The sequence below is a fragment of the Musca domestica genome, unplaced genomic scaffold, assembly GCF_030504385.1.
Source record: "Musca domestica strain aabys unplaced genomic scaffold, Musca_domestica.polishedcontigs.V.1.1 91, whole genome shotgun sequence".
NCBI lineage: Eukaryota > Metazoa > Arthropoda > Insecta > Diptera > Muscidae > Musca > Musca domestica.
Window position 1 is genome coordinate 1,273,202 of NW_026712439.1, and position 17,840 is coordinate 1,291,041.

A 17,840-nucleotide genomic window follows, 5' to 3' on the forward strand; every position below is an offset into this window, starting at 1 on the left:
TATATTTTTAATAAATATGGAGAATTCATGATTGTTTGAAGTTTTAAATTTTTGAGTGTATTAATCTTAAATAACAAGGAACTCAACATTATAAAATTAATCTTTAAACTATCTTGTTAATTATAGAACGATATATCCTGGAACCTTTTTAATTTAGATGAATAAGTTCATTTATGTTTTAATTATGATTATACATATATGATTCAATTAAGATAAATTTATCATAATATAAGTTTTATGGCTAAATTAAAGGTACCAGTATTATCTTAACATGGCAATAGATATATATTCTGAATAAGTCATAAAAATTGGTTCAAAGGATATGATCCTTTGAATCAATTTATGGAAAGAATAACAGTTTCATATGCAACAATTTTAAAAATAAATGATTTTTTATATAAATGTTAAGGACTCACTCTTTTCTAAGGGATTTTTCATTCATTATCCTTTTTGCTCACAGATGATCGCCGAGGCCTCGATGATATATGTGTGTGTTCATCAGGATCAATATGTTTATTTCGAGTGTAGTTTTATAGCTGTAAGGTCTAATATTAACACTCATTAAATTCAAAATTGGTTGCATATGTTAGGGGATGAAGTAATAATTCTTAAATGTACTTATCATGATTTATATATAATAAATAATTTGACTGTGGCGGGATTTGAACCCACGTCTACAACTAACGTAGTCTCCCACTGAGCCTGCTAACCACTTAGGCTATGTGTGCTTAATGAGGTTTTGTGTTCAAGCACTACATTAGCTGCATTCGATGTTTGGTGTTAGTTGCCAATATAATAGACTGGAATGCAAATGGAAGTAACAGGTGGTTGGTTCTTTTCAGCACGTGTTGCCTGACACAGTGGCTATAGCCCAGCATAAAAATAATAGTTTGCCGCAAATCACGACTCTTAAAGATGGAATGGGCTATAGCCCAGCATAAAAATAATAGTTTGCCGCAAATCACGACTCTTAAAGATGGAATCTGCGGTGGAAATATCAATTTTATACTCAAATAACACTAGAAGTACACCTCTTACCTAAGAGACAATGATTTCCGGTCTATTGAAAATTGCTTTTGTTTGCGGAAAACCTTCAATTTTTCCTTTGGAAATGACCCAACTTCACTTTTTGTGCTCCAACTTAATAAGAGAAAACACTGGTTTAAATCTTTGCCAAAAACTCATAATTTTTCCAAAAAAAATTACCTCAAGCAATGTTAATGCGGAGAGTTTATAATTGGTTTTAATATTATGATTGTAATATGATTGTAACAATATTCACAGATGCGGTAGAATATTTATATTGGCACTAAAATTGTATTTTTTTTCACTTTTGTTTTTTTTTTTATTAAATCGCACTATGATCTTTTTATTACCAGGTCTTCTCTTTGGTACACCAGAAATGTGAAAGAACGATGCTTCACTGGACTGTGATTATAAATGCTAAGATTTCAATGGGTTTTAGTTTTCACCACTTGTATAGGAGAGAATTCCGAAAAAAAATCAATAACCTATAACATTGCATGGTATTGGGAAGGTGGAGAACTGTTCCCAAGTAATCTCACAAACACATAGCAGGGATATGTACTGATGTCTCTTTAAACATCTAAAGCATTGTATAACAGAAGTCACAAAAATAATCAAAAACAAGTAAAAAACATTAAGTTCGGCCGGGCCAAACTTTTAATACCCTCCACCTTAGGGTAAAAGAAACATTAGAAGAAATGTGGCAAAAACCATTAAAATGCCGATTATGGGGAGATACCGTTATATGGGGGCTATACCAAAACGTGGACCTATAATTACAATGTTTCGCCACCGGAGCTGGAACCCATTATGATCCACAAATACCAATTTTTAGACAAATCAGTGAAAAAATGTGGCAAAAAGCATCAAAATACCGAATATCGGGAGGTACCGTTATATGGGGGCTATATCAAATCATGGACCCATGCATGCAATGTTTCGCCACCGAAGCTGGAACCAATTATGACCAACAAATACCAATTTTCGAACAAATCCCTGAAAAAATGTGGCAAAAATCATCAAATTACCGAATATCGGGAGGTACCGTTATATGGGGGCTATACCAAAACGTGGACCTATAATTACAATGTTTCGCCACCGGAGCTGGAACCCATTATGACCAACAAATACCGATTTTCAGAGAAATCCGTGAAAAAATGTGGTAAAAAAACTAAAATACTAAATATCGGGAGGTACCTTTATATGGGGGCTATACCACAACGTGGACCTATACATGCAATGTTTTGCCACACGCTCAGGGACCCGCTATGACCTACAAATACCAATTTTAAGACAAATCCGTGAAAAAATGTGGCATAAATCATCAAAATACCGAATATCGGGAGGTACCGTTATATGGGGACTATACCAGAACGTGGACCGATATATCTCATTTTCAATACCAACCATCCTAGACACAATGCAAATAGCTCTGCTAAATTTTGGAGCTCTACGTCAAATAATGTGGGCTGTATCGTGATTTCAACAGACAGACAGACAGACGAACAGACAGACAGACGGACAGACAGACAGACGGACATCGTTAAATCGACTTAGAATTTTATGCTGATTATGAATATATATACTTTATGGGGTCTAAAACGAATATTTAAGGATGTTACAATCGGAATGACAAAGTTAATATACCCTCCTTTCCAAGGTGGAGGGTATAAAAATGTTTGTCACTGTTCCGGATTCGAACCTACATCCCCGGGGTTGTAGGGCGAACGCGTCACCACTAGGCCACCCTAATATCTGTGGGTGGCTTTGCTAAATACCAACTTCTGCTTAGGGGGATGTAAATAAAGGTGCATGATTACGAAATGGTGTAATGAAGAAGATGGAAATAACATAACACAGAAAATCAAACACAATAATTTAGGAAAAGAATGTACCACATCCCAGCAAACAATTTTACAGAAAAGAAATTAATATGTTTTTCCTGGCCCATAAATTGCCACAAAACCGGGTAATATCGCTTCATTGAAGAAGGATATTAACCGGAATAAGAATAAAATTTATGGCTTAATATCCTTAGCGTGATACGTCCCTATCAGCTTCCCTTCTAGGTCTTCCAGCTCATTGCCTATCTTCTTTCTAACTTTCGCAGGAAGAAACACTGGTGCAAGTTTTGGCATTGAACCTTTTCTCGGCACTGCTTTGAGAAAAATTACGGCGATATGATACCGGGCGGGTTCTCAGATTATATTGTTCTCTTGTTGAATTGTAATCTTCAGATATGTTATTTTTAAGTTGCTTTCGTATAAGTTGTAGTTCATCTGCTCTACATAGTACCATGCTGTGTTCCAGGGTTCCATATTGATGTTTTTTAGAAGTGCATATGTATCGCCATGGGTTATCATGTTTATCCCAAAAGTGGCAAAATAGGGTGAGCACTTGATGGATTGATGATATGAGTTTCTCAGTGCATAACTTATATAAGATAGATGCTCATCCCATAACCTTTGATCTTTTTTTAAATACGCTCGAATACTGGCTATAATGGAACGGTTTACGCGTCCGGAAGCGTTAGCTTGTGGAGAATAAAGCGCAGTGTAAATGTGTTTAACACCAAATTTTGTAAGAAAAGAATTGAAATCGTTCGATTTGAACTGTGTACCGTTGTCACTTATTATTTGCTCGGGAACTCCAAATGCATGAAAAATATTTTTGAGTAGAAACTCTCGAATGGGTGTGGTGGTAAATTTTTTTAATGGACATAACCAATGGTATTTGCTTAAATGGTCCAGAACAATAAAAATCCCAATGAAACCATTTTTGGACCTTGGATAGGGACCTAAAATATCCACGTACATCCTTTGAAAGGGTCGAACCGTTTGTACATGTCTTTCCATTTCTGGTTTGAGAACTACATTTGGATGTTTAGTTATTTTGCAGGTTTGGCAATTCCGAACATAATCACGTATGTCAGTTACCATTCCTGGCCAGAAGAACTGTGGGCGAATTAAGTCTAAAGTTTTGTTTATTCCTCCGTGTGCGGCCACAGGGGAATTATGAAACCTAACAATTAAATCGTGCCTCAACTTCTCTGGAATCCAAAGCTTCCAAGCTCGGCTTTCTTGATTGGGTTCTCCAGAGTAATGATCGGTACGAATGTACACAAATTTTTCAGCAATTTGAATATCAGGGTATTTTGAAGGATTTGTCTTTATCTTAGTTTTTAAGTCCTGGTAGTCTTTGTCGTCAAAGCTGGCTGAATTCAAATTTACTTCTGGTTCAATTTCTTCTACTGCTGATACATCTATGTCGGGTATAGGCATCGGGAACAGTATGCTCCTTGCCTTTCCGATGGCTAATGGAAAATCGGTAAGGTTGTAATTTGAAAACCCAGCGGGCTAGCCTACCAGTCAGATCAGGTTGTTTCATCAGCCAGACAAGTGAGGAATGATCTGTCACTATCTCAAACTCTTGCAATTCCAGGTAGCACCGGAATTTTTTAATGGCCTCTATAGCCGCAAGGCATTCGCGCTCGGTAACGCTATAATTTCTTTGCGCTGTACTTAATTTTTTGGACATAATCGCTATGGGTCGTTCATGACCTTCCTTGTCGAGTTGGACTAGTACGGCGCCTATACAGTAGTCAGAGGCGTCGCAATGTACGTAAAATCAGGATTTGATAACAAGGGTGCTTTGGTTAGCAAGTCTTTAATGATCTTAAAAGAGTTTTTGGCTTCAGGCGACCATTTGAACTTCTGCTTAGAGGACAAGGTTTCGGAAATCGGAAAGGTAATTGAAGAAAAGTTTTCAATAAACCTTCGATACCAACCCGCGAGACCTAAAAATCCTCTAACTTGGCGTACCGTTTTCGGGGTTGGCCAATTAATTATGGCATCATAACCGTTCCCGATTACAAAACCAAGATACTTTGTCTGAGTTACACAAAATTGACTTTTCTCCACATTTATTGTTAAATTTGCTTTTTGTAATTCTTTTGCTATTCGAACTAGAATCGCCAGGTGACTATTAAAATCTTCCGACACAATTACAATGTCGTCTAAATAGCCGAACATGCAGTATCGGATATCGGGAGGGATAATCATATCCACTAACCTGCACATTGTTTGAGGCGCTGTACATAGCCCGAAAGGCATCACCACATACTGATACAGTGGCCTTCCGGGCACTGTAAACGCAGTGAGGGCTTTGGACTCCTCGGATAAACCTATTTGCCAATATGCATCTTTTAGGTCCAGTTTAGTTATGATATTGGCCTTGGGTAGTCTGGCCAATATACCTTCGATGCTGGGCAATGGATAGGCATCTTTTTTTTTGTAACTGAATTAAGCTTCCTTGCGTCTAGGCAAAGGCGTACTTTATTAGGTTTGACAACTAAACGCATTGGTGATGACCAGGCGGAAACTGATGGCTCGATTACCCCGAGTGAGAGCATACGATCTACCTCCTGATACATCAAGTTCTCTACGGCAGGCGATACAGGGTAGAATCGTTGCTTCGCCGGTCTTGCATTGCCAATATCAATATAATGTTTTAAATAACCTGTTCGGCCTAAGACTTGTTTGTCAAAGCTTGGAAAAAGATCTACAATGGTTCTTAATTGCATTTGTTGGCTGTATGTTAGTGGATATTTGCGGTCAAGGCATGACTGATTGGTTTGGTTTTCGGACAGACATTTGGAGATATTGGGATCAGAAGAAAATTTGGAAGCTTCGATAGATGATAAAATAGACGGGCGGTCAAATGAGATGGGTGAACTGGTGGTTATTGAACAATCAATTATATCAGGGGCTAATGAAAATGATTTTAAAAAATCTAAACCCAGGATAAGACGTTGAGACAAAGAAGGAACAATCAAAAACTTTAATTTATGACTGTCGCCACGAAAATGGACGTCAACTTGCAGGGATCCTAATGTCCTTTGAAGTGAGCCATCCGCTGTTTTGACTCCCGTTTTACATGGTGAAAATTCAGGGTAATTCGTGAAATTTTGGATGGCTAAATCTGAGCCTAAACATGATATGTTAGCACCGGTGTCTAATAACCCATATTCAGTAAAGGTGAGGAAATGGACTTTTGCATAAAATCTCTTATCAGACGGATTACTAATAATAGAAGATATTACATACTTAGAAGCAATTTTTCGACTTTTGTAATATAACCTTAACCGAAGAGTAAACCTTTTCACCCGTTTAACATTAATTTCTGACACTAAAAATATTTGTATTCGTTTTTCGACATAATGCAAATAAGATTTTTTTATGGATTTTGGAGGATGTTAAATCACGTTTGAGAATGGTAGTCTTTAGTGTATGTTGTTGTAATGGAGAAAAATACTCAGTTTTCATGTAATCTAGGTTGGTACCTGTGCGGATTTTGTTTTTTGCCTGGATATATATTTTTTTCTTAGCACATCTTGTGCATTGTGGCTTGTAGACATTTTTAAGACCACATCCATAACAGAAAATTTTCCCATCTTGGATACAGTCGTCCCAGAAGTGTCCTAATTGTCCGCAATTCCAACATGCTACCTTAGATGTGTCATTGGTGACAACATCAACACAGGAGTCTGAATTGCTATCATCAGTAATTTGTACTTCATATTGCACCTCATCTACATTTCTACGAACGTTATTATAGGGATTAGAATGGGAAGGTTTCGTACGGGCAGTTCTCTTAAAAGATTCGTCGCTCAATAAGTTTTCCCGCATCAGTTGCATAATATCAGTTCTCAAGTTCCGTAAGAGGATTTCTACCATCTCCTCTTCTGATATGGGCTGTTTAAGCCCGTCAGCTATAGAACAAATAGCCCCGTAAAATGAGTCAAATGATTCCTCTGGTTTCATCTTCCGACTCCTGATAGCTTCCATCAAGTCGAAATTAGAGCGAAGGTCTTTGAACTGACTACGCAATGCACAGCAAAATTCCGTCCACTGAACAGCATCCACACTCTTGTGGTACCTCCAGTACCACTCTCGAGGTTTTCCAGTCAATATTATTGGAAGGTTCTTACAAATTTGGGAAAAGTTATTATTTAAATGCTCTTTGGTTAAAACTTTTATACGATAAAGAAATTCTTCTACCGTAAAATTGTTATTCGAACCATCAAAATGAATGTTCCAATTTTGTATAATGAATATTACCCTATCAGGACGCAATGGAAAGGAAATTTCCTCAGAATGTGGGGTTCGATTAGAAAAATTGCTGTTTTCGTTCCCCAAAAATTGTTGAGGTTGAATATTAGTGAGGTTATTATTCTGAGGAGGGTAGTTGATGTGCCGTTGGGTTCGGACTTGGTGTCCCAATATTAAAATTTGGAAATATTTTAACAATATTAATTTCAATCATTTGATTGATTCGAGCATAATCTATGTCTAGCGAAATCTGATTATTCTTATTTTTACCGCATGAATTGTTATCCTGGGTAATCTGAGAATTAGACTCAACTCCTATTTCAATCAAGTTACTTTGTGGCTATAATTCAGATTTTCGGAAAGTAAAGTTTTGCTTAAATTCCGTGTTATAGGTCGATTAGCTAGAGCTCCACGGCCCTTACTCCTATATGTTGGACGAGTTTTCTTTAGTGTACCCGTTTGGGTGGACATTTCTATAGATTCAGTATTTAATGCGGGATATTTTTTCAAATTCGAAAGTTCACATGTTACTTGGCATAACGGACACTGAGCAGAATTTGACAATTCCTGTTCAATACAAATCCTATGGAAAATATGTTGACACTTATCAATCATGCAACATGACTGTGTTTGGGGTTGTATAATGTCTTGACAGGATGTACATTTCCACGTTTCCCCTGAGGGATTGTCTGAGTCCAATGACGGATTTGATAACGGTCTACGGGGTAATGACATTGTTTTCGATTTTATTAGAAGCAATTTAAAAATAATCAAAATAATGAAAAAAATGATCAAAACTAAATTCAACCTGTTTTTAATTCAATGTTATTTTTTTCTTCATTTGTTTATTTTGTGTGTATTTCCACACAAAATATCGCTTTATAATTAGAGATATAAACAATAGTTATATATTAAGATTCCTTACCATATCAGTGCAGATTCGAAGGATTGGAAGAAAAAAAACAAAACAGGGCTATTGAGTAAATATTTCGGTTATAGGATTATGATTAAATAACAAACCATCATACCATATCTACCTCGAACTGAAAATTCTGGACTTGATTTCGCCACAAGCAATAAAGTTATTCCTACAAAATTCAGGTTGACGAGAACGAAGTCAATTTTAAGATAACCCTATGACATAAATATGTACTTATAGATTTTTTTATTAAACGATTTTGTACTCATTTCACTGATGCAGAAAATATTAATCAAGGACATCTCGGTCAGAATTTCCGACACAATCAGAAACCGGAAGAATCCAGAGAGTCTTGGTTAAGTATTCTACAGCTAGATTCTTGAACCCAAAATAATTTAAATAAAAAGGTAATTTGTGACATCTAAATAATTACTGAAAGTTGGGACAATCAATTCCAAAGGATTTCAAATATATAATTGTAAATCCCAAAGTATTACGAGGTATGTATAGCAATGCTTACGAATTTACAATTACAATTATAGATAATAAAATGAAGAATTTCACTTCTTGTGGTACCTCCAGTACCACTCTCGAGGTTTTGCAGTCAATATTATTGGAAGGTTCTTACAAATTTTAAGATAACCCTATGACATAAATATGTACTTATAGATTTTTTTATTAAACGATTTTGTACTCATTTCACTGATGCAGAAAATATTAATCAAGGACATCTCGGTCAGAATTTCCGACACAATCAGAAACCGGAAGAATCCAGAGAGTCTTGGTTAAGTATTCTACAGCTAGATTCTTGAACCCAAAATAATTTAAATAAAAAGGTAATTTGTGACATCTAAATAATTACTGAAAGTTGGGACAATCAATTCCAAAGGATTTCAAATATATAATTGTAAATCCCAAAGTATTACGAGGTATGTATAGCAATGCTTACGAATTTACAATTACAATTATAGATAATAAAATGAAGAATGTCACTTCTAACGGATGTAGATTTTTATGTGCTAAAATTTTTAATTATTCCTAAGGATTCAACTCGATTAGCCCCACGTTGGGCGCCATTCTAATTATGTAATGACCAATCAGGATTAAATTTTTGGTTTACCTGGCTTGAACATATAGCAATCATTATTTTGTGTTTTATCTTGATGCCAGAAAGATATCTAGTTGGATTTTAGTTTATCAACAGAATGATGATGTAAATTGGCATCAATGAAGACTGTGTGAGCCTTTGATTGCTAACAAACAGTCGGGTGGGGGGTTTGTGTCTCCATTAAATATTGACGAATATCTTTCCGAACATAAAAGAAAATATTTTTATAGACTCCCCAAGTATATAACAAAGTTTTGGGTGGACTAAGTAGCTGGGCAACTCTTTACCCCTGTTGGTCCAGCTCATAACAAAAAAAAAGAAACATAATGAAAATCCCAATCCTTAAATGCAATAAAAAAGAACTCCAGATGTTGATTGAAGTCCATCCCTCATGACCCTTCCCTACCTTAGTCTCTCATGGGAAAATATTGTGGAGACTCCCAAATGCAATTGTTACCCTTTTTCCCTCACTTCAGGTAAGAAAATAGTTCCTTTTTAATTGATCATATTACATATGAAACAAGTATTATATTTTTAATAACTGTAATAATTGACAATATCAACAATAAACAAAATTCATAAAAATCCTTCAATAGAAAATAATAAAAGAAGAATATAACTTAAATATGGAGAATTCATGATTGTTTGAAGTTTTAAATTTTTAGGTGTATTAATCTTAAATAACAAGGAACTCAACATTATAAAATTAAACTTTAAACTATCTTGTTAATTATTGAACGATATATCCTGGAACCTTTTTAATTTAGATGAATAAGTTCATTTGTGTTTTAATTATGATTATACATATATGATTCAATTAAGATAATTAATTTATGATAAATTTATCATAATATAAGTTTTATGGCTACATTAAAGGTACCAGTATTATCTTAACATGGCAATAGATATATATTCTGAATAAGTCATAAAAATTGGTTCAAAGGATATGATCCTTTGAATCAATTTATGGAAAGAATAACAGTTTCATATGCAACAATTTTAAAAATAAATGATTTTTATATAAATGTTAAGGACTCACTCTTTTCTAAGGGATTTTTCATTCATTATCCTTTTTGCTCACAGATGATCGCCGAGGCCTCGATGATATATGTGTGTATGTATGTTCATCAGGATCAATATGTTTATTTCGAGTGTAGTTTTATAGCTGTAAGGTCTAATATTAGCACTCATTAAATTCAAAATTGGTTGCATATGTTAGGGGATGAAGTAATAATTCTTAAATGTACTTATCATGATTTATATATAATAGATAATTTCACGGCGATAATTTCAATGACCCAACTTCACTTTTTGTGCTCCAACTTAATAAGAGAAAACACTGGTTTAAATCTTTGCCAAAAACTCATAATTTTTCCAAAAAAAATTACCTCAAGCAATGTTCATGCGGAGAGTTTATAATTGGTTTTAATATTATGATTGTAATATGATTGTAACAATATTCACAGATGCGGTAGAATATTAATATTGGCACTAAAATTGTAATTTTTTTTCACTTTTGTTTTTTTTTATTAAATCGCACTTTGATCTTTTTATTACCAAGTCTTCTCTTTGGTACACCAGAAATGTGAAAGAACGATGCTTCACTGGACTGTGATTATAAATGCTAACATTCCAATGGGTTTTAGTTTTCACCACTTGTATAGGAGAGAATTCCGAAACAAATAAAAAGAACTCAATAACCTATAACATTGCTGGATATAGGGAAGGTGGAGAATTGTTCCCAAGTAATCTCACAAACACATAGCCGGGATATGTACTGATGTCTCTTTAAACATCTAAAGCATTGTATAACAGAAGTCACGAAAATAATCAAAAAAAATGTATGTCCCTGTTCCGGATTCGAACCTACATCCCCGGGGTTGTAGAGCGAACGCGTCACCACTAGGCCACCCTAATATCTGTGGGTAGCTTTGCTAAATACCAACTTCTGCTTAGGGGAATATAAATAAAGGTGCATGATTACGAAATGGTGTAATGAAGAAGATGGAAATAACATAACACAGAAAATCAAACACAATAATTTAGGAAAAGAATAGAGTTTTAAATTTGATTCTAGGGGTTACATGAAGAATCATGGGTTTTAGTTTTCACCACTTGTATAGGAGAGAATTCCGAAACAAATAAAAAGAACTCAATAACCTATAACATTGCTGGATATAGGGAAGGTGGAGAATTGTTCCCAAGTAATCTCACAAACACATAGCCGGGATATGTACTGATGTCTCTTTAAACATCTAAAGCATTGTATAACAGAAGTCACGAAAATAATAAAAAAAAATGTATGTCCCTGTTCCGGATTCGAACCTACATCCCCGGGGTTGTAGAGCGAACGCGTCACCACTAGGCCACCCTAATATCTGTGGGTAGCTTTGCTAAATACCAACTTCTGCTTAGGGGAATATAAATAAAGGTGCATGATTACGAAATGGTGTAATGAAGAAGATGGAAATAACATAACACAGAAAATCAAACACAATAATTTAGGAAAAGAATAGAGTTTTAAATTTGATTCTAGGGGTTACATGAAGAATCATTTGTACAGAATATGTATCAGGTCGATCTACATTGTCATATAGCCACCCTCAAATGATATAGTCCCTTTCAAATTCCTTAAATGTTGGTAATATAAGATTTTAGAAAGAACAACACATTCTTTTAAATAATTATAAGAATAAGACCATGCTTTGGTATAACACTTATATGAAGGTATCCGCTGATTTCAGCTATTTCCAGCGTTTTGGATACATTTTTCAATTGATTTTACCATTATTTGGCATTTTAGCTTCTAAGGGTCAATGCCAATGTTTCGGAGAAGCGCCCATATAAAAGCACCTCCTGATTTTACCTATTTCGAGGGTTTTGATTACATTTTCGAATCGATTTAGCTTAAAATGTGTGTTTAGGCTACTTTGGGGGTAGAGAACAATTTTACATGGGGCTATTAAAAACAGTTAATGTATATTTTTTAATATATGTCATTTGTTATTTAGGATTTTACCTCTCAAAGTAAAACCTACGGCTGAAAAATAGGATCAGGTTTTTTGAAACACTATAAATCGTCCTTTACGTGAACCTCTGTTGACAGTTTTGCTATGCGTATTTAATTCTATTTAGTCAAGTCATCATTTATATTAAAAATTGTGTCAATTATGTGAGCCAGATCTGTGAATTATTATGATTTAAAAACTATGCATTAAAGACTAAAACTACGGGCCGGTAACGCGGTAACGAGTGGCCGGTATACAAATAATTTTAGTTGAGCTTCCACAGAAAATCAAAAAGGTTTAGCTACGCAGGAATTCTTTTTATTTGGTGGAGCGGGCATTTGAGCCATCTACATTGGGTTTTGTAATCGCAGGTTTTCAATCATTACCGCGTTATCCCTAATAATTCTAAATAAAATTGTAAGTCCGTAAACAATTTTAGTTGTCCTTCCCACAGGTCTGAATGGTTCAGATTAATTCAATAAATCGGTAATTAATTAAAAATAGTATAATTTCCAAATATATAAAGTTATTAAGCATTAAGCACACACCAAAAATATCTCATTGCCAAATAATTGAATACTTTTTACTTAATATTTAACTACTTACAAAGCAGCATCCTAACCCTATATTTTTACATAGGCATGTCATTGAAAGTATGCGCAACACTGATACCAATGGTCAGTAAATTAGAATAAAAGGGAGCCGTTTTTGTAACATTAGTCTACAAAGTACTTTGTACATACTTTTGAGTGCGGTCGAGGCGCTGGGAAAATCTAGCAATAAGCAACAAATATCCTAAAATTACATATTTCCCAGCAGCCATAAAATATCAGTATAATGTGTGAGATTATAAAGGTTATGTGTGAGATTATAAAGGTTATGAGTCGCACGCGCAGATATCGATGCGCTCAGTAGATGTACAAGACCACTTAAATGAAATGTCAAGCAGCCCTGCAATGTTCTCCATTCAATATTAGAATAGATAAGAATAATTGTGTGGCTGGGATTAGGTTAAGTTAGACTGGTTTCAGTAGTACTTAAGAAACATATTTTTAAATAAAAACTAAAATTGAATTTACACCCAAGCCAATCGGTTGTATTCCTTTCTCACTAAATATTGCTTCAGTCGAGCCGAATAGAGAATAGAGTTGACAATCGAATAGATCAATACTTCAATTTTTCATGCGTTATTTGTTTGCCTTTTGAAGGGGTTGAACTCAAGAACTTAGTGGTCGCACACTTTTCGTATTTTATATTTTCTTTGTTTTGTTTGCTGGCGCGACATTGGAATTCGTAATCGGACCTTCTCACATTTTACTGCGTTATCCACTGCTTAATTATTTTGCATTGCAAAGTTTGTAAAAATTATTCATTGTTGTGGAATGCTGGTAATTTATAGGGCATGTGATGTCACCATCTTCCTGTCAACCGATTAATCTGAAATTTTGTACACACTTTGGATATTGGTGACAATACAATTATGTTATAAATCCCAGATGGTGGGCGCTACAAAATGGCGGATAACTTAGGTTTTATCAATCCCATCAATATGGGTATCAAATGAAAGAGCTCAATAAGCAGAATACAATTTACTTTTAAAAATTGAAATCCAAGATGGCGGCCGCTACAAAATATCGGGTAACGTAGGTTACCATCCTATCAATATGGGTATCAAATAAAACGGCTGAAGTGCTCAGTGCTCAGTAGAATACAATGTACTATATAAAATTAAAATTCAAGTTGGCGGACTCAACAAAATGGCGGATAACTTAGATTTATCAATTCTATCAACATGGATATCAAGATGGTCGCCGCCCCCAAATGGGTTATAACAATTTTTCATCAATCCCACCAATATGGGTATCAAATAAAGGGGCTTGACAAGAAGAATACTGTGCACTATACAACCTCAATATTTAAAATAAAATACTATCATGGGCTTCTACAATACATAAAATGCAGGGTAGCACTGTGGATCAGACAGTCGTATACTTAGGTGCGAAACTGTTTGAAGAAGGTCAAGCCTACGTGGCTCTTAGTAGAATAAGATCTTTGTAGGGACGATGTGTAGAGGAGTTGGACTGCAATAAACTAACGGTCAAGAAACTTTGCAATAATGAAGCTCTAAATGAATTAAACAGAATGCGAAATAAAAACTAGAAACTACAAAATAAAAAAGGTAAAAAGACTTTTTAAGTTAAACGGGTTTATACGTTGCAATGTTTAAGACAATTGATGTTCCCCACGGTTTTATTTTAGTGTAGTCTATGCATATGTTTATAATTTTCACGACTGTATCTATTTTATTATTTTTGGGGTTTTAGTACATTTATCTTATATTATGTTAAACAAATAATTTGTTTAATCTAAGGATGAATACAAAAATTTTGATATAGGTCCCACATATATATTCGTTCGATTTGCATTTTATTGTGCACCAAATGTGAAATATCAGCCAAAATAGTATGAAGTTTTGCACATACGACCACATTGGGCCTGAAAATAAGTATGACAAATTTGATAGAAATCGGTTTAGAAATAACTAATAACTAATAATAGCTCCCATGTATATTGTTCATCCGCTTTGTTATTTTTATCTTCCGCTGTAACAGCGATATTTGGGGAAATATATCAAATACAACTCAGAAAAACCTTTGCAAATTTTTATCGAGATAGGTTCAGATTTCGATATAGCTCCTATATATATCTTTATCCGATTTCAAGTTAATTGTGCAACAAATGAGTAATACAAGCCCGTTTTAAAAAGGCACCAATGCCTCGGCAAATGTAGTAGATATCTATTCAGAGGAGGCTATTCCTCTAATATATAATTCCTTTGGACTTTAAATTATAACTATAATCATAGTTGGTAAGATTTAATTCTCACAGATTCCCCATTAGAACTCTTATTTGTTATGTGAAGTCGGCCCCGCCCGACTTTAAGACTTTCTTTACTGGTTTCTTCTTTTAAACTACGAATAACATGTACTCCAAACATACAGCATTTTCATTACTCGTATGAAGCAAAATAGATTCTTACCTGTATTACAGTTTTCCGAGGTCCATTATTATTTATTTTTGTTTGCAGAGCTGATGATTGTAACTGTGTTGGTAAAGATATTGCAAGAGGTTGTTTTTGTACTAACTTGTTGTAGTTGGATACGTTATTTGTATTATTAACTTTCACAATGTCCAAAGTGTTTTTCAGTTTGTCTTTGTTTGATGACAAATAACGCAAACATGTCTCTTGACTAACTTCTGGGTTAAAAGCTTGGTGTTCTTCCATATATATAAATCTATGTCGTGCATTTTTGTTTTTATCGCCCACTGAAGATAAATTTTGTTCATTAAACTGTGACTTGCAGTTCGATGGTGGAAAATTCGAACATTTAGATTTATTTTCAATTTTTTTCTTGCTGTGTGATGAAATTTTTTTCCATGAGAGTGCATTCATAAACAGTGAGTGTTTTTTTAAATTTTTCTCTAACGTACTCTTTTCTGTTAATATTATAGAGTTTTCATTGTGTATATCTAGTTCATTATTTATGGTATCCTTAGTGCTATTGTTTATTTGGTGCAGATTGTTCGTACTTAAATTGCTCAACTTCAGATTGGTACAGACGTTGTGGTTGTTATTACCGTTATTTGAAATATGCGAACAATTACTTTTTCTGTTTTCTCGATTTTTTGCATTATTTAGTTGTTCGTATGTGAAATTGTTCAGCTGAGACTCATTTGAGTGGGTATTGTCAGTATTGTATTCTTTTTTCAATTCATTTTGCTGCCGGTATTGGAAGTAGTGCTGACCAGAGTAAATCGGGTTATGACGATCCTTTGGGTTAATACTCAAGACAGTCCCCATCGTTGATGATTTGCTACAAATTAGAATAGAAATCAAAAATAGATATATAAATAGCATATTCTTCATTTTTATTAACACGATTGATTATAACTAATAACTAAACATGTAGCGGACTTTTATTCTTGTATTTGCAATATTAAATATGTATGTATAGATAGAATAATTTGTTTTCATTAATTTACATATTCCATTTATAAACTAATAATATATTCTTGATCAGTCTAGTTTCTATTTCTATTGTTGGCGGCTAAAATTTCTGTTAATCGACCTTGTGTTTTCGCATCGGACAATAACCGTTCATATTAGTCCTCATTCAGATGTAGACCCCTATTACAATATCTCTTCTATAATCAGTATCTAAGCAATTTTCGCTAAAGCTTTGTATTTAAAGTTCGTAACAGGTGTCACTTTCTTTGCCAGATAATCATCTATCCAGCAAGATCAACGTTTTAGTATAGCTCCCATATAACGGTACAACTCGATATTCGGTATTTCGATGAGTTTTGCACATTTTTCAATTGAATTAGAATTGCTTATTTACTCAAAATGTATAACATTTAAAAAATCAGTTTTGAAGAAAATGAATTTTAATTTATAGATTGAAATTTGACTTCATGACATCCAAAGAGTTTTACACAAAAAATAATATAACAGTCAACTTTCATACAAATTTATAAATTAAATAAAAAAAAATAATTGCCAACCCAAATCACACCTATTTAGCGTTATTCCACTTTTTGAGTAAAATAGTGGAATGCTCCCAAGTTTCCATATAACCCTATATGACGATACATCCGATATTTGTTTTTTTTTTTTTAATTATTATTGTAATAGATATTATATGCACCGTTCAAATACTAGACCTTATAGGCTTTTTTAAAAAGTGTAATGTGGAATGCATTAAAATGTTCGGCCCTTCCAAGTTTTCCATCATATTTGTACATGTTTTGAGAGCCGTCTCATTTTTCACTCAAAGAATCCATCAGAATTTGTTCATACATTTTCCTGTTACTATTATAATTATACTTTTGTGCATAATTTCATTGCAATGACAGACAAGTAACATTATATACCTTTTTGTTATTTACTTTATATTACAAACTCACCTCGCTTGATTTTATTATCAATTGAATAGTATACTTTTTAAACAAAAAATAATTTTACTTAGAAAAACATTTTGGAATAAATAAAGAAGAAATACTGTCCTTTACTATACAAACACACCTCAGGCATATACCAACTATAAGGAATATTGAATTACATAGTAAAATCACGCAACTATTTTGATTCGATTTTTTATATTTCACGGTATAGCTTTAATTAATTTTTCGTTTATAGTATCTGAAAACGTTACATATCTTACGAATATTAGGAGATAGTTTTATCTGCGCAAAATCCTTTCATAAAAATACAAATGGGGGTAGGAATAATGTTCAATGTCTAAATAAAGCGCATGTGTAGGAAGAGGGTTGAAAACAAACTCTAAAACCTTTTTCAATAACTGGTTTAATCCCTTATTTCATGACAAATGAATCATTTAATTTCATAACAAACAAGGAAGTATATTGTAGGTCTTTAGTTGTATTTACCTGTAAAGAAAAAGTAATCAAATATAAAGTTTTTATCCGCTAAAAAAAAGGAACACCTTAAAGTGTAAATGTTCACAAAGTATTTGCATTATTCTGATAAAGACTATTTATATTATATTGATAAAGAGCAGTAACCTTAAACTGTCTATTAACTGTATTTGCTGGGTCTATGTTCCTTAATAAAATATTTTAATTTAAATTTATTTTTAGACCAAATT

The 17,840-nt window shown here is 33.8% G+C and overlaps 1 protein-coding gene across 6 annotated transcripts in view; it reads right to left on the reverse strand.

Moving 5' to 3' along the window:
- The window catches only part of LOC101888195 (cyclin-dependent kinase 5 activator 1), a 210,432-nt gene extending 193,016 nt beyond the window's left edge, over positions 1-17,416 (reverse strand). The window contains exons 1-3 of one of the 6 annotated variants that reach the window (XM_020037429.2): positions 17,258-17,410; positions 17,140-17,172; positions 15,212-16,046 (exon numbers count right to left, since the gene is read on the reverse strand). In XM_020037429.2, coding sequence (XP_019892988.1) covers positions 15,212-16,033 — 822 coding nt within the window. In that variant the 5' untranslated portion in view covers positions 16,034-16,046; positions 17,140-17,172; positions 17,258-17,410. Of the gene's footprint in view, positions 1-10,201; positions 10,338-15,211; positions 16,047-17,139 lie in introns of those variants that run through there. The other 5 variants (XM_059131978.1, XM_005185404.4, XM_020037430.2 and 2 more) reach the window with 5 other exon arrangements.
- Between the last annotated feature and the right edge of the window lie 424 nt (positions 17,417-17,840).